This window comes from Oncorhynchus gorbuscha, linkage group LG01, assembly GCF_021184085.1.
Source record: "Oncorhynchus gorbuscha isolate QuinsamMale2020 ecotype Even-year linkage group LG01, OgorEven_v1.0, whole genome shotgun sequence".
Classification (NCBI taxonomy): domain Eukaryota; kingdom Metazoa; phylum Chordata; class Actinopteri; order Salmoniformes; family Salmonidae; genus Oncorhynchus; species Oncorhynchus gorbuscha.
This window is the reverse complement of record NC_060173.1, coordinates 98,603,344-98,627,462: the sequence shown is the minus strand read 5'-3', so window position 1 is coordinate 98,627,462 and position 24,119 is coordinate 98,603,344. Positions and strand designations below refer to the sequence as shown.

The 24,119-nt window shown below is 41.7% G+C and overlaps 1 protein-coding gene across 4 annotated transcripts in view; it reads right to left on the bottom strand.

Moving 5' to 3' along the window:
* LOC124047078 (coiled-coil domain-containing protein 141-like) overlaps window positions 1-24,119 on the bottom strand; it is a 42,162-nt gene that overhangs the window by 5,408 nt on the left and 12,635 nt on the right. For 2 of the 4 annotated variants that reach the window (XM_046367772.1, XM_046367771.1), the window contains exons 4-20: window positions 22,298-22,406; window positions 21,084-21,337; window positions 20,561-20,680; window positions 19,924-20,130; window positions 18,833-19,005; window positions 18,359-18,500; window positions 16,406-16,525; window positions 15,187-15,378; window positions 14,260-14,436; window positions 13,091-13,270; window positions 12,045-12,170; window positions 11,573-11,761; window positions 10,811-10,972; window positions 9,605-9,754; window positions 768-908; window positions 441-638; window positions 49-232 (exon numbers count right to left, since the gene is read on the bottom strand). In XM_046367772.1, coding sequence (XP_046223728.1) covers window positions 49-232; window positions 441-638; window positions 768-908; window positions 9,605-9,754; window positions 10,811-10,972; window positions 11,573-11,761; window positions 12,045-12,170; window positions 13,091-13,270; window positions 14,260-14,436; window positions 15,187-15,378; window positions 16,406-16,525; window positions 18,359-18,500; window positions 18,833-19,005; window positions 19,924-20,130; window positions 20,561-20,680; window positions 21,084-21,337; window positions 22,298-22,406 — 2,824 coding nt within the window. The remainder of the gene's footprint in view (window positions 1-48; window positions 233-440; window positions 639-767; window positions 909-9,604; window positions 9,755-10,810; window positions 10,973-11,572; window positions 11,762-12,044; window positions 12,171-13,090; window positions 13,271-14,259; window positions 14,437-15,186; window positions 15,379-16,405; window positions 16,526-18,358; window positions 18,501-18,832; window positions 19,006-19,923; window positions 20,131-20,560; window positions 20,681-21,083; window positions 21,338-22,297; window positions 22,407-24,119) is intronic. The other 2 variants (XM_046367773.1, XM_046367774.1) reach the window with 2 other exon arrangements.

The following is a 24,119-nucleotide window of genomic DNA, read 5'->3' as shown; positions in this document are numbered from 1 at the left end:
CATAAGAATTCTGTATAAAGTCAAGATGGTGGTTTATTGTTTCCTTACCATGCAGACAGACAGCCAGTTCTGTGATTTGGCTGATCCTCTCCTCCTGCTGGGGCACAGTGGGCCAAACAAACTTCTCAAACTGCTTGTATAGAATAGACACTGCTTCCCTGGTCTTACACTGGGAAGAGTACTTCCCTACTCTCACAATTGTAGCACTTGCTTCATCACACCAGAAGTTATACTGAAATTCAAAAGCAGAAAAAATCGTGAGACAATTGCAGCAGATATTAGGCGAACACAAAATACGCTATATCCAATTCCTTGAATTCCTCCATTTCCTTTATGATGCTTTCTGACAAGATGTTAGTTGATTTTTTCTCCACATTTTTTTTCTCCACAATTGGCAAGTGGAGGGTAAACTATTTGTCTTGTGTTTTCTCCATCCACACCTCATCCATGGCTTGCTGCAGCTTTACGCTCATGTCCAGATTCTGCTTGTACTCCTCCACAGTCTTGTCAAAGTCCCCCAGCTGTCTCTGTAGCTCATTAACAGCATCCTCTATCTCTCTGGGGCTACTGCCTATTAGTTGCTTCTCTGTGCTGGAAGTCACTTTAACTGTAAATACCTGCACCCGTTTCTGCAAGATCTGGATCAAGAGAGAAAGAGGCAAACAAAATATGCATGACCTAGGAATAATTTCAAAACCATTGAACAGCAGGGAATGAGGGAAATGTGATTTTGTTGTTGTTGTAGTGGCAAACAGGGTGTGTCTCACCTGTAACTTTTCAACATAAATCTCTATCTGCTGGATTTGGTTTTTCACTGCTTTCAGGTTCCTTGACTTGTCGTTTTTCTTCATATAATTGAACTTCAAGTTGTTGAATTTCTTCTTGAGGTCCTTGAATGACTTTCTCAGCTGAAATGAAAAGAATCATGATCTATTAATAACAAATGTTTTAAATCAGAATACAAAACATTTAAATCAGTTAAGACATAAAAGCCTCATATCATCATCATCATCATCATCATCCTGTGTTTCTTATCTGCGTTGACATGTAAATCCATTGTTAATACAATTACAGAACATTGAACAAGTACCATCTAACAGCACCACCAGAGATATGAAGGAGGGGGAGGGTGGCTGGGTTAGGGTATCCTATCTTGGCAGGAAAACAGAAAAGTGTAGCAGAGCAGGGTTGGATTCAGATTCACTCAGTGTAAGGATTATTTTGGTGCATTTATTGGCTAAGACTGGAGACGTGATTTATACAGTAGGGCCATTTCTGTATCAGCCGACGGGCTTCTGCAGAGGTGTAGAGTCTCCGAATGACCAGCTCATATGTCAGACAAGGACAGCTGCAGCCTAACCAGCCTCCCTGTACATCCCATTTTGGGAACCTCGTATAACTATATCTAACTATCTTTTCCCCTAGCTGAGATGGGTACATGGGGAGTGTCTGTTTCACACACACACACACACACACACACACACACACACACACACACACACACACACACACACACACACACACACACACACACACACACACACACACACACACACACACACACACACACACACACACACACACACACACACACACACACACACACACACACACACACACACACACACACACATCAACCTTGGGAAAATCCTATGCATTATCATTAACAGCAGAATTGTACATTTACTCAGTGAAACCAATGTACTGAGCAAATGTCAAATTGGCTTTTTTACCAAATTACCGTAAGACAGACCATGTGTTCACCCTGCACACCCTAATTGACAAACAAACAAACCAAAACAAAGGCAAAGTCTTCTCATGCTTTGTTGATTTCAAAAAAGCTTTTGACCCATTTTGGCAAGAGGGTCTGCTATACAAATTCATGGAAAGCGGTGTTGGGGGAATTTAGGGAACTCAGTGAGGAACACTGTATACGGCCCAGGAGGTAAATAGTAGATATAAAAAGTGATTGAGTAGGCTGCATAGATTTCATGACTAGAAGCTCAAAAGATGAAAATGCAGTAATTTTTATTTTTGTAAATTTAAATTTGCTATTGTAAATGTTAGCAACATTTGTGGTGTCCGTGGGGGATATGGTCACTCGTGTAACCAGGAGGAGAGGCCTCATTTAACATAGTAAATTCATCAGGCTTAAGCCATGTTTCAGTCTGGCCAATCACATCAATATTATGATGAGTTAATTGACTATAACTGCCTTGGAAGTGAGGGATCTAACATTAAGTAGCTCTATTTTGAGATGCGAGATATCATAATCTCTTCAATAATGACAGGAATGGAGGAGGTCTTTAATCCAGTGAGATTGCTAAAGCGAACACCGCCATGTTCAGTTCTGCACAGATTCTGTCAGACCTGGGCCCTGACAGTAAATCTCAATAAGACAAAAATAATGGTGTTCCAAAAAATGTCCAGTTGCCAGGACCACAAATATGAATTCCATCTAGACACTGTTGCCCTAGAGCACACAAAAAACGATGCATACCTCGGCCTAAACATCAGCGCCACAGGTAACTTCCACAACGCTGTGAACGAGCTGAGAGACAAGGCAAGAAGGGTCTTCTATGCCACCAAAAGGAACATAAAATTCAACATACCATTTAGGATCTGGCTAAAAATACTTGAATCAGTTATAGAACCCATTGCCTTTTAAGGTCTGGGGTCTGCTCACCAACCAAGAATTCACAATATGGGACAAACACCAAATTGAGACTACAATGCAGAATTTTGCAAAAATATCCTCAGTGTCAAACACTAAATAATGCATGTAGACCAGAATTATCAAAATCCAGAAAAAAGCCATTCAATTCTACAACCACCTAAAAAGAAGCGATTCCCAAACCTTCCATAAAAAGGCCATCACCTACAGAGAGATGAACCTGGAGAAGAGTCCCCTAAACAAGCTGGTTCTGGGGCTCTGTTCACAAACATAAACAGACCCTAAAAGAGCCCGAGGATAGCAACACAATTAGACCCAACCAAATCATAAGTAAACAAAAAGATAATTACTTAACACATTGGAAAGAATTAACAAAAAGACAGAGCAAACTATAATGCTATTTGGCCCTAAGCAGAATACCTGACCACTGTGACTGACCCAAACTTAAGGAAAGCTTTGACTATGTACAGACTCAGTGAGCATAGCCTTGCTATTGAGGAAGGCAGGCTACGTGCACACTGCCCACAAAATGAGGTGTATGACCATATTAGAGAGACATATTTCCCTTAGATTACAAAGATCCACAAATAACTTGAAAACAAACCAAATGTTGATAAACTCCCTTACCTACAGGGTGAAATATCAAAGCAGCATTATTTGTGACCTGTTGCCACAAGGAAAGGGCAACCAGTGAAGAACAAACACCATTGTAAATACAACCCATATTTATTTTCCCTTGTGTATTTTAACAATTTGCACATAATATGACATTTGAAATGTCTAATATTTTTTAACTTTTGTGAGTGGAATGTTTACTTTAAATTTTTATTGTTTATTATCTACTTCACTTGCTTTGGCAATGTTAACATATGTTTTCCATGCCAATGAAGCCCTTGAAGTGAATTTTGAGAGAGAGAGAGAAACAAGAAGGAAACATTAAGGAAAGTCTGTTTGATGTCGCAAAGCAATTACTGTATAGCTACTGAGCCAGATGCTACGGAGATGTAACTGAGACCTGACCCACTGATAACTTAATAGAACCAAAGTAAATAAGCTTTAGAGAACTATAAACATACCCATTAAGAAATACTATTTCGAGATTACAGATGACAAAGATTCCCATGCATATGTTACGTTCTCCAGTTACTGTGTTGTAGTTTGTATTTGAGTGTGTTTCAGGAGATGGCTTCCTGAAATCTCCCAAGCAGCTGATTGGTAAAAGCCAGTATCCTGTTGTTCAGGAGAGAGATCATTGCTGGGAGGTCATTGAAGAAAGATGATTGCTGGGGCCTCCCGGGTGGCGCAGTGGGTAAGGGCGCTAATACTGCAGCGCCAGCTGCGCCATCAGAGACTCTGGGTTCGTGCCCATCAGACGCACAATTGGACTCTGCACACCAGGTTCGTGCCCAGGCTCTGTCGTAACCGGCCGCGACCGGGAGGTCCGTGGGGCGACGCACAATTGGCCTAGCGTCGTCCGGGTTAGGCAGGTAGGTATGTCCTTGTCTCATCGTGCACCAGTGACTCCAGCGGGTCGGGCGCAGTGCGCGCTAACCAAGGTTGCCGGGTGCACAGTGTTTCCTCCGACACATTGGTGCGGCTGGCTTCCGGGTTGGATGCGCGCTGTGTAAAGAAGCAGTGCGCCTTGTTGGGTTGTGTATCGGAGGACACATGACTTTCAACCTTCGTCTCTCCCGAGCCCGTACGGGAGTCGTAGCAATGAGACAAGATAGTAGCTACTAAAACAATTGGATACCACGAAATTGGGGAGAAAAAGAGGTAAAATTCAACAAAAAAAGATTAGAAGATTTTAAAAAAAGAAAAGGAAAGATGATTGCCGAGAGAGGAGGCTGATGGTTATAGCATATGTTGGTTGTTTCTCAGGCAGATGGTATGTACTATGTTAGTTGTAGATGGGAACAACTTTGGTATGTGCTGTGTGAGTTTGTTGCTCAGTCAGAGCCTATTTGATGACATGTGTTTCTCAGTGTGTTTGAAATTGTTAATATTCTGTTTCATTTGTTCCCAGGGGGTAAGGGGAAGGCACCTAGGGAGTGCTTAGGCAAGAGGCCCGTGGGCATACATATACCCATAGTATATTCACTGTCTAGGCACACTAGGTAAGACCTGGGCGGACCACCAGGTGTTGCTAAATTATGTAAGTAGTGGTTAGGCAGGTAAGATAGGAGAAGGGGCATTGATATTTACTTTCTTTGCTTTGGTTCCGTCCAGACCCTTTTCCCCATATTACCGTGCGAAGGAATAAATTCCTAGTAAACGGTAAATTCTCTGCCTTTTGTCATCCTTACTCACACCTACAGCCCATACCTCTTTCACTTCACGGAGAGTTGAGTTGTAGCAGGGTGTTGCGTAACAGTATGATAGAAATATACTGTATGTGATCGTAAGTTATAAGCAAGGTTTGAAATTATACATTTGTCAAATATTATGTTTGGGCTTCTTGCGGTCAATTTGCAGTCTAGAATTTATGCTCCGCCCCCTGACCATCCGCTCAAGAAAAAAATGGGTCTTTAGTTTGCAGAACCAGAGAAGTATGGCCCTTGAGGGAAGTAGGCCTAGCCTAGGCTGTGCTACTGTATATTGAGGGTACGGTCTGAGAGCTTGATCGGCTTTAAATTGAGTCTCACCCCAGCTGATGGGCAGCAGCAACTGCTCCTGCTAATAAAATACCATGTCTACTCATCCATATTTATAAAAGGCTTTTGGCTAGTCAAAGTGACATCTAAAGTTGACATTTTTTGCCTTTTAGCTAAGCCTAACCCTTTTCCTAACCTGCTGCGTTAGTTCTCTTAACCTGCTACAAAAGGTCAATCCTGGTCAATTCTGATAAGCTATATCCCATCTGTCTATTTCATGGCACAGCAAAGAGAGAAAGTCCCTCATTTCAATTTCTAAGCTAAATTTATTTCAATTTCATACCATTACAGCTTAATACTTATGATATTAATATGAAATACTTAGTCGTTACTAATGTATCTTTATTCATGCACAAAAACATTATTGTAGAGTTGTCTGTACGATTACATAAGACATGATCGGAGTTTATTCCATGTCAATGCAGGTAGTAAACAGAAATTCCTATACTATTTAATAAGACAATTGACATTGGAATTTCAATTTACTGTACTTCCTGATTTTAAATGGAATTTACACCAACTTTTAAATATAGTGCATTCGGAAAGTATTCAGACCCCTTGACCTTTTCCACATTTTGTTACATTACAGCCTTATTCTAAAATGTATTGAATACATGTTTCTCCTCATCAATCTATGCAAAGTGTAGACAAAGCGAAAACAATTTTTTTTACATACGTTTTCAGACCCTTTGCTATGAGACTCAAAATTGAGCTCAGGTGCATCCTGTTTCCATTAATCATCCTGGAGATGTTTCTACAACTTGATTGGAGTCCACCTGTGATAAATTCAATTGATTGGACATGCTTTGGAAAGGCACACACCTGTCTAGTTAAGGTCCCACAGTTGACGGTGCACGTCGGAGCAAAAAAACAAGCCATGAGGTCGAAGGAATTGTCCGTAGTCCGAGATAGGATTGTGTTGAGGCACAGATCTGGGGAAGGGTACCACAACATGACTGCAGCATTGAAGGTCCCCAAGATCACAGTAGCCTCCATGATTCTTAAATGGAAGAAGTTTGGAACCACACAAGAAGCCTGGCCAAACTGAGCAATCGGGGGAGAAAGGTCTTGGTCAGGGAGGTGACCAAGAACACGATGGTCACTCTTACAGAGTTCCTTTGTGTAGATGGGAGAACCTTCCAGAAGGACAACCATCTCTGCAGCACTCCACCAATCAGGCCTTCATGGTAGAGTGGCCAGACAGAAGCCACTCCTCGGTAAAAGGCACATGACTGCATGCTTGGAGTTTGCCAAAAAGCACCTTAAGGACTCTCAGGCCATGAGAAACAAGATTTTCTGGTCTGATGAAACCAATATTGAACTATTCAGCCTTAATGCCAAGAGTCACGTCTGGAGGAAATCCATCCCTACGGTGAAGCATGGTGGTTGCAGCATCATGGGGATGTTTTTCAGAGGCAGGGACAGGGAGGCAAGTCAGGATGGAGGGAGCAAAGTACAGAGAGAATGGAGCAAAGTACAGAGATATCTTTGATGGAAACCTGCTCCAGAGCGGTCAGGAGCTCAGACTTTGGTGAATGTCCAGCTTCCAACAGGACAACGACATTAAGCACACAGCCAAGACAACGCAGGAGTGGCTTTGAGACAAGTGTCTGAATGTCCTTGAGTGGCCCAGCCAGAGCCCGAACTTGAACCCGATCGAACAGACCTGAAAATAGCTGTGCAGTGATGCTCCCCATCAAACCTGACAGAGCTTGTGAAGATCTGCAGGGAAGAATGTGAGAAACTCCCCAAATACAGGTGTGCCAAGCTTGTAGTGTCACACCAAAGACTTGAGGCTGTAATCCCTGCCGAAGGTGCTTCAACAAAGTACAGAGTAAAGGGTCTGGGTTTACTTATGGAAATGTGATATTGAAATGTGATAATGTGATATCATTTTTTTTTTGCAAACAAAAACCTGTTTTTGCTTTGTCATTATGGGGTATTGTGTGTAGATTAATGAGGGGAAAAAACTATATAATCCATTTTAGAATAAGGTTGTAATGTAATAAAATGTTGAAAAAGTCAAGGGGTCTGAATACTTTCCGAATGCACTGAAAGAGTACACCCCTCCTTAGCATAGTGAGAACAGAGATGTATGTCAACCTGTATCACATGTATTCCAAGTAATGGTCCAAGCAAGGTGATATTCATGACATATTTAGGGCCCCTCTACTTTCTCTCAGGAGGCTACAGCGGCTCCCTCTGCTGGCCAGATGAAATAACCTAACCAGAAAATAATAATTATGCCCTCATCTACTGTATTATACAGTAGATGGAGCCTTTCTAGGGTATGTATAAACAAGCAGTGTGAGGTAACAGAAACACCGTAATGAAAACAACCTTCTGATGGCAGTTATTAACAATGAAAACTGATATAGTGGTGAATTAATAAGAAATGGATCAACAAAAATGATATTAAAACAGAGCATCTCAAGTTGCATCAACACTTACATACTGACAACATCGTCCACTAGATGGAGGTAGAGGACAAACATCTTGGCCGTGCCATAAAGGGTGTGTTGGAGTAAAAATAGAGTAGCATGAATAGATTTGGAACAGGAAACATGTTCACTGATAAAGACGTGTGCAAACTTTAGATTAGTACCACACACAGGTCTACATATGACATGCAGATATAATCATTATTTAGGCCAAGGGAATTCCTAATAAGTAGGGGATGAGGCCCTGGTATTGAGGCCTCTCATTTGGTTCTCCCTTCCACAGCTGATAGGAGAGGAATCTGCTCTCTTGACTGGAGTAACGTGAGACAAATGGAAGGAGGGGGAAGGAAAAAGAGAGGGAGGAGAGGGAGGGAGGGAATGTCACTTTGAATATAGAGACAAGGATCACAGTCCTAAAAGCCCCAATCTTGAGCTCTTGATCTGGGGCCTAGGTTAGATCAATTGAGTTCTTGATCTGGGTTAGATCAATTGAGCTCTTGATCTGAGTTCTGTGTTAGAAAAATTGAGCTCTTGATCTGGGGCCTGGGTTAGATACATTGAGCTCTTGATCTGGGGCCTGGGTTAGATTCATTGAGCTCTTGATCTGGGGCCTGGGTTAGATACATTGAGCTCTTGATCTGGGGCCTGGGTTAGATCAATTGAGATCTTGATCTGGGGCCTGGGTTAGATAAATTGAGATCTTGATCTGTGGCCTGGGTTAGATAAATTGAGATCTTGATCTGGGGCCTGGGTTAGATAAATTGGGGTGCATAACCCTGTTCCTGGAGAGCTACCATCCTGTAGGTTCACTCCAACCCTAATCTAGCACACCTGATACTAATAATTAGCTAGTTGAATCAGATTAGCTAAAACTCGGGTTGGAGCAAAAACCTACAGGAGGGTAGCTCTCCAGAAACAGGGTTGGAGTTAAAACCTACAGGATGGTAGCTCTCCAGAAACAGGGTTGGAGTTAAAACCTACAGGATGGTAGCTCTTCAGAAACAGGGTTAGAGTTAAAACCTACAGGATGGTAGCTCTCCAGAAACAGGGTTGGAGTTAAAACCTACAGGAGGGTAGCTCTCCAGAAACAGGGTTGGAGTTAAAACCTACAGGAGGGTAGCTCTCCAGAAACAGGGTTGGAGTTAAAACCTACAGGATTGTAGCTCTCCAGGAACAGGGTTTGAGTTAAAACCTACAGGAGGGTAGCTCTCCAGGAACAGAGTTGGAGTTAAAACCTACAGGAAGGTAGCTCTCCAGGAACAGGGTTGGAGATAAAACCTACAGGAGGGCAGCTCTCCAGGAACAGGGCTGGAGTTAAAACCTACAGGAGGGTAGCTCTCCAGGAACAGAGTTGGAGTTAAAACCTACAGGAGGGTAGCTCTCCAGGAACAGGGTTGGAGATAAAACCTACAGGAGGGCAGCTCTCCAGGAACAGGGCTGGAGTTAAAAACAGGAAGGTAGCTCTCCAGGAACAGGGCTGGAGTTAAAACCTACAGGAAGGTAGCTCTCCAGAACAAGGGTTAGAGTTAAAACCTACAGGAGGGTAGCTCTCCAGGAACAGGGTTGGAGAGCCCTGACCCACACTAATAGACTAATTGAAATAAAGCCAAAGGGTTGTTTGTTTCACTGTTTATTTTACTGAAGAAGTGTGTCTGTGTGTGTGTGTGTGTCTGTGTGTGTGTGTGTGTGTGTGTGTGTGTGTGTGTGTGTGTGTGTGTGTGTGTGTGTGTGTGTGTGTGTGTGTGTGTGTGTGTGTGTGTGTGTGTGTGTGTGTGTGTGTGTGTGTGTGTGTGTGTGTGTGTGTGTGTGTGTGTGTGTGAGTGAGAGAGTTTCACCTCAGTGATCTCCTCCTTGAAGACACAGTAGTACACGTTGCTAGTGAGGCTCTCTTCACACCTGTTGGCTTCAGCACTCCAGTTAACACATCTTCTCTCCAGTCTCTCCAGACGCTCCTGCAGACGCTGTACAGAGAATCCTGAGTCATGCTGGGACGGCAGGAAAGATAATTATTTTATTATTAGATAATGATCAGGAAATGTAACAATCTTCAAAAGTACACTAATATTTATTATTTAGCATATCATTAGTATGGGTTGTCCCTGGGGAAAAAGTTTTAAATAAAAAATAAAAATAAACACTCAGGGTCAAGACAAAACAGCGGGGAATGATCAGGTGTTGCCTTGCAGCCTCACTGACAGTGTTACTGAGAGATAGCCAGCTTGTACAGGTGTCTGACGTGGCTGTGTGTGTCTTCTCACCAACTGTTGTACAGTGTTGCTGATATCTCCTCCCAGAGAGATAGCCAGCTTGTACAGGTGATATCTCCTCCCAGAGTGAAAGTTGTGTTTTTTTGTTTGATTCTGTACAGGTGTCTGACAGAAGGAACCGACCAAGGAACGTGGCTGTGTGTGTGTCTTCTCACCAACTGTTGTACAGTGTTGCTGATATCTCCTCCCAGAGAGATAGCCAGCTTGTACAGGTGTCTGACGTGGCTGTGTGTGTCTTCTCACCAACTGTTGTACAGTGTTGCTGATATCTCCTCCCAGAGAGATAGCCAGCTTGTACAGGTGTCTGACGTGGCTGTGTGTCTTCTCACCAACTGTGTACAGTGTTGCTGATATCTCCTCCCAGAGAGATAGCCAGCTTGTACAGGTGTCTGACGTGGCTGTGTGTGTCTTCTCACCAACTGTTGTACAGTGTTGCTGATATCTCCTCCCAGAGAGATAGCCAGCTTGTACAGGTGTCTGACGTGGCTGTGTGTGTCTTCTCACCAACTGTTGTACAGTGTTGCTGATATCTCCTCCCAGAGAGATAGCCAGCTTGTACAGGTGTCTGACGTGGCTGTGTGTGTGTCTTCTCACCAACTGTTGTACAGTGTTGCTGATATCTCCTCCCAGAGAGATAGCCAGCTTGTACAGGTGTCTGACGTGGCTGTGTGTGTGTCTTCTCACCAACTGTTGTACAGTGTTGCTGATATCTCCTCCCAGAGAGATAGCCAGCTTGTACAGGTGTCTGACGTGGCTGTGTGTGTGTCTTCTCACCAACTGTTGTACAGTGTTGCTGATATCTCCTCCCAGAGAGATAGCCAGCTTGTACAGGTGTCTGATGTGACTCTGTCTGTCCTGATGTTGGATCAGCTGGATCTTAGCCTGGCTTGTCTCGCTGAACCCCGTCACAGGCTCCACCATTGACAGCTTATCCAACTGGGGACAAAACAATGAACCAATTAGGAGGCTGTTTATTTATTTCTCTGATCAGAATCTATGTGTGTTTAATGATGTTTGTATATCACCAGCTGTTAAATAATTGATTTTATAATTAAAAAATAAAGAATTCATATTCTGTTAGTGTCTTCCGTGGTATCTTTTCTGGGAAACCTGCAAAGCATGTAAAATATCAATCTTTTATGGTACATTTCTGTCTAAAAAGGTCCACGAGGTATCTCCAGGGCCTCTCTTATCTGATCCTGTTCTTTGTTGTCTACAGAAAAGCTAGATAGGTAAGTAACTCTCTGATAGTTACAGTATTTGTGTGACATTTCAAGCTGATCCCATGTGTTCTCTCAAACACACAGCAAATATAGTTTTCCATGACAGACCCAGATACAATGACTCTGAAGAGACTACAGCAAAGATAACACCCTCCCTGATACAGTATGTAAGACTATGAGTGCTTCCCAAATTTCACCCTATTCCCTAAATAATGCACCTTATTAGTCCTGTTCAAAAGTAGTGCACTATTCCTTGGGGAATAGGGTTGTACCCAATAGGGTGGTAGCGCACCCTTAGACGATGTGTTGTTACCTCATCATAGAGCTGGTGGAACTTCACGGCCATGTTGAGGACAGACTCGTACTCTTTGATTTTATCTTTCACTCTCTGATGAAGGTGAAGCATCTCTGTGACTTTCTCATTCTTCTCTTTTATTGGAATTCCTTTCAGTGCCAACAGTTCTGATGTCTTCACCATGTATTCTACCCCTGCATTCAACTGCTACAGGGGACACACAGGAAATAGAGATATAGTAGAATAATAATACATATTTACCTATAATGGACCAGAACACAAATGTAGGCATAGTGTAATGCTACTTAGAGCCACTGTAAAGATACTGTATACATATGGTCAAGTGTATACTAACTAACTACTAACATAGACTATTGGTACTATTATAAAAGTATTAAACATTGGGTTTCTGTAAAAAATATTATACATAATAATGTTATGATTTCTTCTACCTACTATTTATGGCAGGCCAATAGGCTATAGTTCTTACCAGGAAGTGGGGCTTAGCTAGGTTAAAGTTCTCCAGTAGCTTGGACACAGTCTGAAGATCACTTCCCAGATCAACTTTAGAGGTTGGGACAAGAACCTCCTCCACACTACTTAGGTCATGAACAGTCTGTAACAAAAAAAAGAAAAAAAAAAAAAAAAAAGAAAACAGGGGGGTTCTTGACACTAAATGAGATTGTATTTATGATAATTTGAGAAAATACATTGGTTGTGATTCAGGAATTTGTAATGGATATATACTGAACAAAAATATAAATGCAGCATGCAACAATTTCAATGATTTTACTGTTACAGTTCATAAGGAAATCAGTCAAATGAAATAAATTCTTTAAGTCCTAATCTATGGATTTCACATGACTGGGCAGGGTCGCCTCCACGGGTGGGCCTGGGAGGGCATAGGGCACTCACTGTGTAGCCAGGCCCAGTCAATCAGAATTTGTTTTTCCCCACAAATGGGCTTTATTTGAGACAGAAATAGTCCTCATTTTCATTAGCTGTCCGGGTGGATGGTCTCGGAAGATCCCACAGGGGAAGAAGCCGGATGTGGAGGTCTTGGGCTGGCATGGTTACACTTGGTCTGCGGTTGTGAGACCAGTTGGACATACTGCCAAATTCTCTAAAATGACGTTGGAGGCGGCTTATGGTAGAGAAATTAACATTCACTTCTCTGGCAACAGCTCTGGTGGACATTCCTGCAGTCAGCATGCCAATTGCATGCTCCCTCAAAACTTGAGACATCTGTGACATTGTTTTGTGTGACAAAACTGCACATTTTAGAGTGGCCTTTTATTTTCCCCAGCACAAAGTGCACCTGTGTCACACCTGTCAGGTGGATGGATTATTTTGGAAAAGGAGAAATGCTCAATAACAGGGATGTAAACAAATTTATGCACAACATTTGAGAGACATTTTGTACGTATGAAAAATGTCTGGGATCTTGTATTTCAGCTCATGAAAAATGGGACCAAGACTTTACATTTTGAGTGTATATTTTTGTTCAGTATACATTGCATACTTATTTTTATGTACCTTTTCCAGTTGTTCTTTGTATTTCTTCCACTGTTTCTTGACAGACTTCACCTGACTGACGTGGAGCTGCCAGGAGGTCCAGAGGTCTGACAGATCCACCTTCTTCTTGTTCAGCTCCTCCATGGTCTTCTCCACCACACCGATGGCTGCCCTCACATTCAGGTTCAGGTTCTCACTCACCTGAAGATGTCAACATAAAGAATCCATTGTTATCAGGTACCTTATCTGTATCCTACAGCCCTTACGAAGGGCTCCTGGATGTGGGTGGAAGTTATTTTTCCAAAGCAAGACATAATAACCATGCTAACCATACTTGAAATGAAATGCAATAATCAATGGTTGTAAGGCTTGCCTAATTTAGGCATGACCTCTGTTTTATCGTTATTTAGTTTTAATAAGCAATAACTTTTTTCAACTAAATGTCAACAAAACAGATATCATGCTCATGGGCCCCAACTCCCTCATCAAGAAACTGGGTCAACTCAACATGACAATCGACGTCTGCACCATCCACTCCCAACTCCACAGTCAGGAACTGGATGTTACATTTGACCCCCACTCTGTAAAATGGACACAAAATCCAAAACATCACAAAGTCAGCCTTCTTCCACCTAAAAAAAGATCTCACGACTCAGACCCTCTCTAACTAACTCCACTGCTGAAACCCTGTTTAGTTCACTGCCCTGGTTAGTCTGTCATTATGTTTAGTGATGTCCATGGTTAGTCTATCCTTATATTTCAGGGCGGCAGGGTTGCCTAGTGGTTAGAGTGTTGGACTAGTAATCGGAAGGTTGCAAGGTCAAACCCCAGAGCTGACAAGGTACAAATCTGTAGTTCTGCCCCTGAACAGGCAGTTAACCCACTGTTCCTAGGCCGTCATTGAAAATAAGAATTTGTTCTTAAATGACTTGCCTAGTTAAATAAATAATACAAATCTTTGGTGTACTTTTATATACTGTACTTACTTGTTTAAATGTGTGATATTGTTGCTTTTTATCCTGGTGATTATCTTGTAAAATGATTTGGGGTGTCTTGAAAAGCGCTTAAAATAAAATGTATTATTATTATGTGCAGGCAGAAAAGCAATGGCTTATAGGAAGGCTCAACGTTAGCAACGTTAAACTGGATAACAGTGCATGGAGGGGTTGAGGTTTCATAATGTCTCTCACCATGTTTGAGAAGTTGATGTAGTTGTTTCCCAGGTCCAGCATGGTGAGGAAGCGTTCCAACATGGACTGCCACTTAGCGTCAGCTATCTCCTTAGAAGTGACTAAACTCTCCTCATTCTCCTCCTCCTCTTGCTTCCTGTTATAGCTTTCATGTAGACTCTGCATCTGTTCCTCCAGCTGAACAAGCATAGGAGTCACACATTTCAGAATATTACATTTCAGCAGTGTTGTGGAGTAGTGAACTACAAGTAGTTCAACTAGTAATTGAACTACTTTTTGCAGAAGCTTGGTGGTAGTTGAACTAAATTCAAATCTAGGTAGTGTTTTCAGTAGTTAATTCTTTTTTTGCCATGTAGTTGTGCAGCTAACTACTGGAACTCAACATTACTCTTCTTGCAAAAGGAAATTATAATATGGGTAAAGAAAGCAATTGTTTACTTTCTTTTACGGCATCCGACCTGCCTAATTCTGACTTGAAACATTGTTTTTGTGTTTAATAGGCTAAATTACACATTTTGTTAACATATGATCCCAAAGTGATCTGTTCTTGCAATTTGTCATCTATGACATTTGAGATTTACATATGATAGTTTTTCATTAAGTAGTTTGAACTATATTTTTCTTATTAAGGGTAACTTTAGTCGAGCTTAACTTCTTCTAGGGTTAAGTAACTGGCAGCTAGGTAAATTATATTTTCAGAGTAGCTTCCCTAACATTGCATTTCAGATTGATTTCCATTTTGTTTATTGACACATTTCAGTTAAATCACCTGTGCTTTCAACATAATATGAATGAAATACATACAAAGTTTAATGTACACTACATAACTATGTAACAATATTTAGTCAGACACCACTTTACCAAACTATACAGATATTTAGCAATCATATCCTTCCTAAGTTTCATGAAATGATAAGAGAAAATAACCTCCTCTGCTATTCGCAAGAAGCCCACGTATGGTTGGATATTCTCCATGCGAGATGTGATGTTCCTGGTGACTGTCTTCAGCTCCTCCTCTAGAAGTGATGCTTTGTTGGAAAACTCAGCGGCTTCAGGATACCCCAGTGTTCTCAGTTCCTTTATCAGCTCTGCCATGGCCTCTGCCTCACTGGCTGTTTGCTGAAAAACAAATGGCCAGGGTTGAGAAAACTCTATGGTAACACATACTCTATATATACACAAAAGTATGTGGACACCACTTTAAATTTGTGAGCAGCCGCACTCAAGTCTAAGATCACCATGCACAATGCCAAGTGTCGGCTGGAGTTATGTAAAGCTCGCCGCCATTGGACTCTGGAGCAGTGGAAACGTGTTCTCTGGAGTGATAAATCACACTTCACCATTTGGCAGTCTGACGTATTAATTTGAGTTTGGGGATGCCAAGGGAATGCTACCTGCCCAAATGCATAGTGCCAACTGTAAAGTTTGGTGGAGGAGGAATAATGTTCTGGGGCTATTTTTCATGGTTCGGGCTAGGCCCCTTAGCTCCAGTGAAGGCAAATCTTAACACTACAGCATACAATTACATTCTAGATTATTATTTACTTCCAACTTTGTGGCAACAGCTTGGGGAAGGCCTTTTCCTGACTCAGCATGACAATGCCCCCATGCACAAAGCGAGGTCCATACAGAAATGGTTTGTTGAGATCGGTATGGAAGAACTTGACTGGCCTGCACAAAGCTCTGACCTCAACCCCATCGAACATCTTTGGGATGAATTGCAATGCCTACTGCGAGCCAGGCCTAATCGCCGAACATCAGTGCTCGACCTCACTAATGCTTGTGGCTGATTGGAAGCAAGTCCCCGCAGCAATGTTCCAAGATCTAGTTGAAAGCTTTCCCAGAAGTGGAGTGGAGGCTGTTATAGCAGCAAAGGGGGGACCAACACCATATTAATGCCCATGATTTTTGAATGAGATGTTCGACTAGCAGGTGTCCACATACTTTTGGTCATGTAGTGTGTATACTTCAGTACAGTACTAGACAGGGTTAGGTCTATTTGAAAACAACATTCAGGAAGTAAACTGAGATTCCTGAATTGAAATGAAAGTGACCCAACCTTTGTATAAGAGCTGGGTAAATAAACAAAGGCGTCATACATTTGAATAAGGTTGAGTAAGTCTACAGGTGATATTCCTGACTCTACCTGTGTCTGTGAGGAGAGTTCCAGGTGTTTGTTGAGCATGTCTTCAGACTGAGAGAGCAGGGAGCCTGGCTCAGTGTTGTTGGAGAGGACACCGTTGCTGTTCTTTAACCACACTGAGATCTGGGACAGAAACACATGACTTTTACTTTACTTTATTAGTTCCACAATTCAGTCAAATGCAGTCAACTGAAATACATGGACATTTACACACACGTGAAAGTATTAGCAGTTGATCGTAGGCTGTCAACTAGCCTTACTACACGTCTGAGAATGGGCTGTAATCTGACTTTAGATATGTTTAACTGGTCCTTTGTAGCTCAGTTGGTAAAGCATGGTGCTTGTTAACACCAGGGTATTGGGTTCAATTTCTGGGACCATCCATGTGTAAAATGTATGCACGCATGACTGTAAGTTACTTTGGATGAATGTGCCTGTTAAATGTAATATATTGCTTTTATGCACCTTATATTATTCAAAAGTCTAAACTTGCACATGCTTACCTCAACTCTGAATCCAGCCCAGTGAGACATATTAAGAATCCCTATTCATTTAATAGCACCTCTGTGGGCCTAATACTACAGATTTGTTGTTTTACTTTTAAAATGTATTAGGCAAACCTTTTAATGTGGCATAAACAAAACCATTTGATTGTCAAACAATCACATCGCAAGGCTCCTGTGTAAACCTGGCTACCTGCGCACATTCGTCCACTAAAATAATTCCCGCTGTCCCATATCCATACAGTGCACTGTGCACCCGCCATTTGACGAATGGGAAGAGACATCTGTTACAAAACACCAAATGTGTAATGAATGACATTCAGTGACTGTCATGCATTAATAATTACATTCATAATAATGCCTCATTCACATTAACCATAAGCACTCCGTTACGTTACGGTGGATGGCATTCATTTGTATGGGGACCGTCCACAACGGAGTGGAATCACAATGCCCCTTTGCAGTTGAAGGCTCCGTTACATACTTTTCGAAGATGTGCGACTTCTTCAGTCCAGTCAGAGTCGGTTGAAGAACAGGAAGTTACCAAACCACAGAAGATAAAAATGTTTTTTGTTGATGGGTTTATGGGATAGATAGCAAGTCGTAAACAATTTCCCAGGTAGCCGAGTGGTTAGAGTGTTGGACTAGTAACTGAAAGAGTTGCAAGATCAAATCCCCAAGGTAAAAATATGTTGTTCGGCCCCTGGACAAGGCCCACTGTTCCTAGGCTGTCATTGAAAATATGAATTTGTTCTTCAACTGACTTGCCTAGTAAATAAAAGTAAGTTATATTATTTTAATAGTATGTTAAAAATAATACACCCTGGCTATTAAGCACAATAAAGTACAAAAAATGTATTAAATTAAAAACTTGATGTACAGCCTAATGAACATGAATGTATGTGTCCACTGCTGTCTGAGCGCCTCTCTGTCTTGGCCACTCATCTCTACCTTCGCAAATTGTCACTTTATTGTTGACCCACACTGCATTTTGGAGAGTATTCCACACATTTTCATGTCCATTCACAAATTTTTCATGTGACTGACATGTGAAATTGATCAATTATAGTGTAATAGCCTACAGTTGTGTTGTCATCTTTGTTTTAATTATTGTGATAGTCTCATGTTTACCGGTACGGCGTATGGGCACTATTTATTTTGGCAGCTCAAAGGCATAATATAACGTAATTCAATAAAAATATAGCTACAGGTTCATCCCAAAGGGCACCCTATTTCCTATATTGTGGGAATAGGGTGCTATAAAGGGAATAGGGTGCCATTTGGGACAAATCGTAAGGCTTGTGTGTACCTTGTTGTGAAATTGTTAGGTTAGATTACTTGTTAGATATTACTGCATGGTCGGAACGAGAAACACAAGCATTTCGCTACACTCGCATTAACATCTGCTAACCGTGTGTACGTGACAAATAACATTTGATTTGATTTGATTTACCTTGTCTATGAGGTCTTCACATTGGGACACCAGCTGCTGTCTCTTGGCTGCCAGTGCTTGGTGAGCATGGCACTCCTGACTTAGAGCATCAACCCGGTCTCTGACATATCCCAGCATCCTTTTCACGCCTTCTACTTGGGTACTAGAAATATAGTAAGAGGCATATCTGCTGTGAAATGCTCCATGTAGTAATCATATTATCCGCAGTCTTGATCCATCCGTCTATTAATATAAAGGCCTAGTTTGAACACACTGCATTGGATATAACAAGCATATTAGATACATACATTGATAGCAGTGACATCTTCACTATTGAAATCACGTTACTCAAAATCTCTGTGTTGCTACACCAGTGAAAAGCAGTCTGTGGTGATTGTTAACCGCAGCAGGTTTTAAACTTGACTAGGGTGGGGGTGAGGTTTTGAGTCTGAGGACTAAGGATGTCCTAATATGGATGCCATATTCCCTACTTACCTCTGTGGTTTGGCCTTCTGTAGTATGAGCTGCCCTCTCTGTAGAGGGTCATTGGCTGACTCTTTGATGCTTCGCAACAGGTCCTCATGCTTTTTGGCCAACTCAGGCAACCATAGTGTCTGGGTCTTCAACCCCTTAAGTTTACTCTCAACAGTTCCCAGGACCTCAAAAGCCTGACAAAACAGGAATGAGAGGATAGGACAATATGCATTAAGTACTCATGTAAACATGATAGATGGTTCAGCAAAAGTCCTGAATAAATGTAATATTGCTCATTATAATAACAGTCACAATTCATGATGCGGTAGATGGCACAAATAGTATGTCCTTGTTGTCCACTAGAGGGCACCATGTTCAAATCAAATTAATGTCACTAGTTCCCTAGTCTTGTGTAGAGTACCTAAAATACAGTTGTAAGCACTTAGTACTGCAATAATAATTACTCATCACAAATTTGTCGGGCACATGATATTACATGTATAGTAGCTACCTTGTTAGTACTGCTAAAGAAGGCTTTCCTGAAGGTGATATGTAATACAAGCCTACAGTAGCTACACTAGGTACCTGGTTGGCACTGCTAAAGAAGGCTTTCCTGAATGTGATACGTATTGCAAGCCTACAGTAGCTACACTAGGTACCTGGTTGGCACTGCTAAAAAAAATAGTACAGGATAGCAGAATTGTTTGCGTTGTTTTAATCGTCCTGCACAGACATGTTTGGATGGTCTGACTATATCCTACAAGTTTAGCCTGCATTTCTTTGTTATAGCGTACCTTATTGGCAGTGCTTAAGAAGGTTACAGAGACTATCTTGATGACACTGAAAGCATTTCTCTCCTGAAGGTTACATGTACACAAGCATAGATATAGAACAGTTTTATCTCTAGGACCACTAATCAGCAATTACCTTGGTGGCCCTGATAATCTATGGCCATAAGACATGTAGAGAAGGTACTGTACCTTGTTGCCACTGTTAAAGAAGCGGTTGCTCTCCTGTAGGTGATATGTATAGTTACACTAGCTACCTTCTACTGCTAATGCAGTACCTACTCTCCTAAGGGGGGGTTGTATAGTAGTCAGTTGTGTCTGTACCGTGTTAGCGCTGCTGAAGAAGGAATTGCTCTCCTGTAGCTGTGCCAGCCGGCCCATCATGAGGTTCCAGAAGTGATTGTGCAAGGCTTTGAGAGCCACACTTCTCTCAGAGACATGGCCCGTCTCAGCCTCAGCACAGCCCACTGCTTCCCCCACTTGCAGCTCTGAAGCTTGGGCTAGCAGCTTCTCCACCAACACACTCCAGTCCTGCAGAACAGGACGCATGCACACACACACACACACACACACACACACACACACACACACACACACACACACACACACACACACACACACACACACACACACACACACACACACACACACACACACACACACACACACACACACACACACACACACACACACACACACACACACACACACACACACACACACACACGCACACACGCACACACGCACACAGGGAATATTAGATTGGCTGTAGATCAAATATTTTTTCTATACTAAAGTCACCTAGATGTCATGCTCATGGCCCTAGTATTATAATACTCACACATTAACAGTAAAATCTCCTAATAAAAGCTTGTTATAGCTTTGTTGTTAACTGTTGAAAATGTCAGTCAATCACTTGGCAAATATGTCCCAAAGTGTATTCATATTTAAAGTATCATACCTTGGCTTTCTCTTCAAACTCTTTGTATTCCTGAAGGAGCTCTTCATTTTCTGTGAGACCTGAGCCCAAATGGTCTTTTTCAAAGTACAAGTCAGCGTTGTTTTTGAACCAGTGGGTTACCTGAATAAAATACCAGACATTATAACTGCAGTCAGGACATTACTGCATTTATACTTCGGTACTTATGTAAATGATTTCAAAGGAAGAGTTTTATGCTGCATGACTGCTCTGCCTTACACCAAGCAGTAGATAGAATATTAAACCCAGAGGCATCTGTACTTCCATCATCTTAACACATGACCCCATATGGCTCAACAAGCCAGAAGGTATGATATATTTCTAGGTAGACCATTTGTTTCTACTCTACATGGGTGCAGGCAACTCATGATGTGTTCAGATTTATTTTTGGCCCCACTCCCATCAAAGTTACCCATCCCTGAGATAGGTGAAAGTTTTAAGTCAAAAGGAGATTTCTGACACGGATTGATCTTAGATAGACATTTCCTGACAGTTTGTAACTCACTTCCTGTTCCTGGCGATCCCATTGGTAGATGTTAAGGATCACTTCCAGGTCAATGAGCTGCTGCTTCATGTGTTGATCCACCTGTCTCCTCCTGTCCTGCAGTATCTCCATCAGACTTTCCACCCGGCCATAGCTGCTGTCAGCCCCTCTCAACGCCTCACTCCTCTGAAGACCATCCTCAGTCTGGAACTCTCTCAGGAAGTCTAGAAGATCACGACTCTTGTTCAGAACCAACATGGACTTCTCCAGGAGGCCTGGGGAAAGAGAGAGGGGGGGGGGTGTCAACGACAGAGGAGAGAGAGAGCAAGAAAGCGATAGAGAAAGAGGGAGAGGTTTATTTACTATTACTTGGAGGCATTACATAGCCAGTGCCAATAGCAGCAGAAATCTGAATTATGTGATACCATTGACAAGTTTCTCATTAAAAAGACTCTCTTGTTTAGAACCAGCATTGACTTCTCCAGTAGACCCGAGGGACAGATATGGGCCAGAATAAGAAAAGATGATTACATGTGCACATACAACGTCTTTGAGCAGGTGCTGGAAATCAAAAAAATATGCACCAGATGAAAACCTAAGTAGTCAAAACGTTATCACCAACATACCACATGGGATCATAGATTGTAGTGTGCAGAATCTCTTTTTTCATTTGCAAAAGATACGTGCCAAAACACAAATAATTAATTAATGAATCCAGCTTTGGGTCGTGTAAATACAGCCATCCAATTTGTATAGTAAGTAAGGTACTGTATCTCACACTGCAGTGTAATCTCTCATCAAATATTATCATGAGAATGAGAGTACTTGTTGTTTATATTACCGTTATGATGTCATATGATGTTATGGTCCCTTTCTCCTTCAGCAGCCTCAACCTACTAGCTTTTAGTTTATTGTGCTGTTGAAATAACATGAAGCCCACTCATTCTCACATCTGACAGATATCATATCTCGTCATTACATCTGAGTGCCTTGGAGACTGAAAGGAAGGGTAAAATCATCCAATTTCAGGAACTTTAAGAGGAGAATGATTCACTCAAGGGAGAGCAGAGGTGAACTGAATGACTGTCAGGATCAGACTGATGTTGTGTATTATCTACCAGACATCTGGAACAGTGACCCAGAAGTCATTACTCTAAAGGGGATTTGCCAAAGGGAATAAATACAGAATTTCTCCAAGGGAGGCTGTACTATAGGTGTATCAACATAATACCCACCTCTCTTCATAACGCTGTGTTTCATGAGCAGTTCTTTCAGACACTCCGCATCTGCCAGCTCCTGCTCTCTGCTCTGGAACTCTTCTGCCTCGTCTATTCTGATAGCAAACTGAAGGAGGTGGAGGAAGACCGTATTAATCTATCTGTATAGGTAGACAACAGTGAAGGAGGTAGAGGAAGACAGCATTAATCTATCTGTATAGTTAGACAACAGTGAAGGAGGTGGAGGAAGACAGCATTAATCTATCTGTATAGTTAGACAACATTGAAGGAGTTGGAGGAAGACAGCATTAATCTATCTGTATAGTTAGACAATAGTGAAGGAGTTGGAGAAAGACAGCATTAATCTATCTGTATAGTTAGACAACAGTGAAGGAGTTGGAGAAAGACAGCATTAATCTATCTGTATAGTTAGACAACAGTGAAGGAGGTGGAGGAAGACAGCATTAATCTATCTGTATAGTTAGACAACAGTGAAGGAGACAACAGTGAAGGAGGAAGACAGCATTAATCTATCTGTATAGTTAGACAACAGTGAAGGAGGTGGAGGAAGACAGCATTAATCTATCTGTATAGTTAGACAACAGTGAAGGAGGTGGAGGAAGACAGCATTAATCTATCTGTATAGTTAGACAACAGTGAAGGAGGTGGAGGAAGACAGCATTAATCTATCTGTATAGTTAGACAACAGTGAAGGAGGTGGAGGAAGACAGCATTAATCTATCTGTATAGTTAGACAACAGTGAAGGAGGTGGAGGAAGACAGCATTAATCTATCTGTATAGTTAGACAACAGTGAAGGAGGTGGAGGAAGACAGCATTAATCTATCTGTATAGTTAGACAACAGTGAAGGAGGTGGAGGAAGACAGCATTAATCTATCTGTATAGTTAGACAACAGTGAAGGAGGTGGAGGAAGACAGCATTAATCTATCTGTATAGTTAGACAACAGTGAAGGAGGTGGAGGAAGACAGCATTAATCTATCTGTATAGTTAGACAACAGTGAAGGAGGTGGAGGAAGACAGCATTAATCTATCTGTATAGTTAGACAACAGTGTAATTTATCCTAGAATGTGCTCTGGGTTTGCACATTTATTCATGGTGATCTCCAAAGGCTTCGTACATTCACAATAGATTTAATAAAGAAGTAAAACATTGAAAAAGGAACACTGTTTGGTCAGTGATGAAAAAGGACAGACAGTACAAACAGTTGTGCTATTTGTTTAATTCTCAGTCACATCCACAGTGAGGTTATCCAGGGGGAACCATCTGCTTCCTTTATCTTTCACACTTCCGCTCATCATGTTTCATAATCATCACACCAACTCTAATGTGTCTGCTTTGTGTGGCAGCACCCAAGGTGGTCAGCCGTTAGAGCCTGGTTAAATTACAGCACATCACAGGCCTACAATATCACAAAACGCAACGCTCTTGTTCTGAGGCACTGTCTGTGGACTGATGGCATGGAAACTGCACCATTGTGACACATTGGCAGTAAATTCCCCTCATATCTAATTGCAGTACAAACGGGCCCTTCTCAGTTACAATGTTATCTAGTGGAAAAAAAACATATATCTTTATTTTCCAGTACGTAGACACAAATGCTAACAAAGCTGATAAAACAATGAGCTGTTTTCTGAGCTTTCTTTTGAAGCAAACTTCAGAGGAGGAAACAGACGCACTGTAACAACAAAGTAATAACAAAACAACAACACTGGATTCTGTGTTGATAGCTATCATGCCATTTCATATTTCCTCCAACAAACAAAATAATGAAAAACAAACTTTCCATTTCAGAACAACAGAACTGGTTGAAATTCCA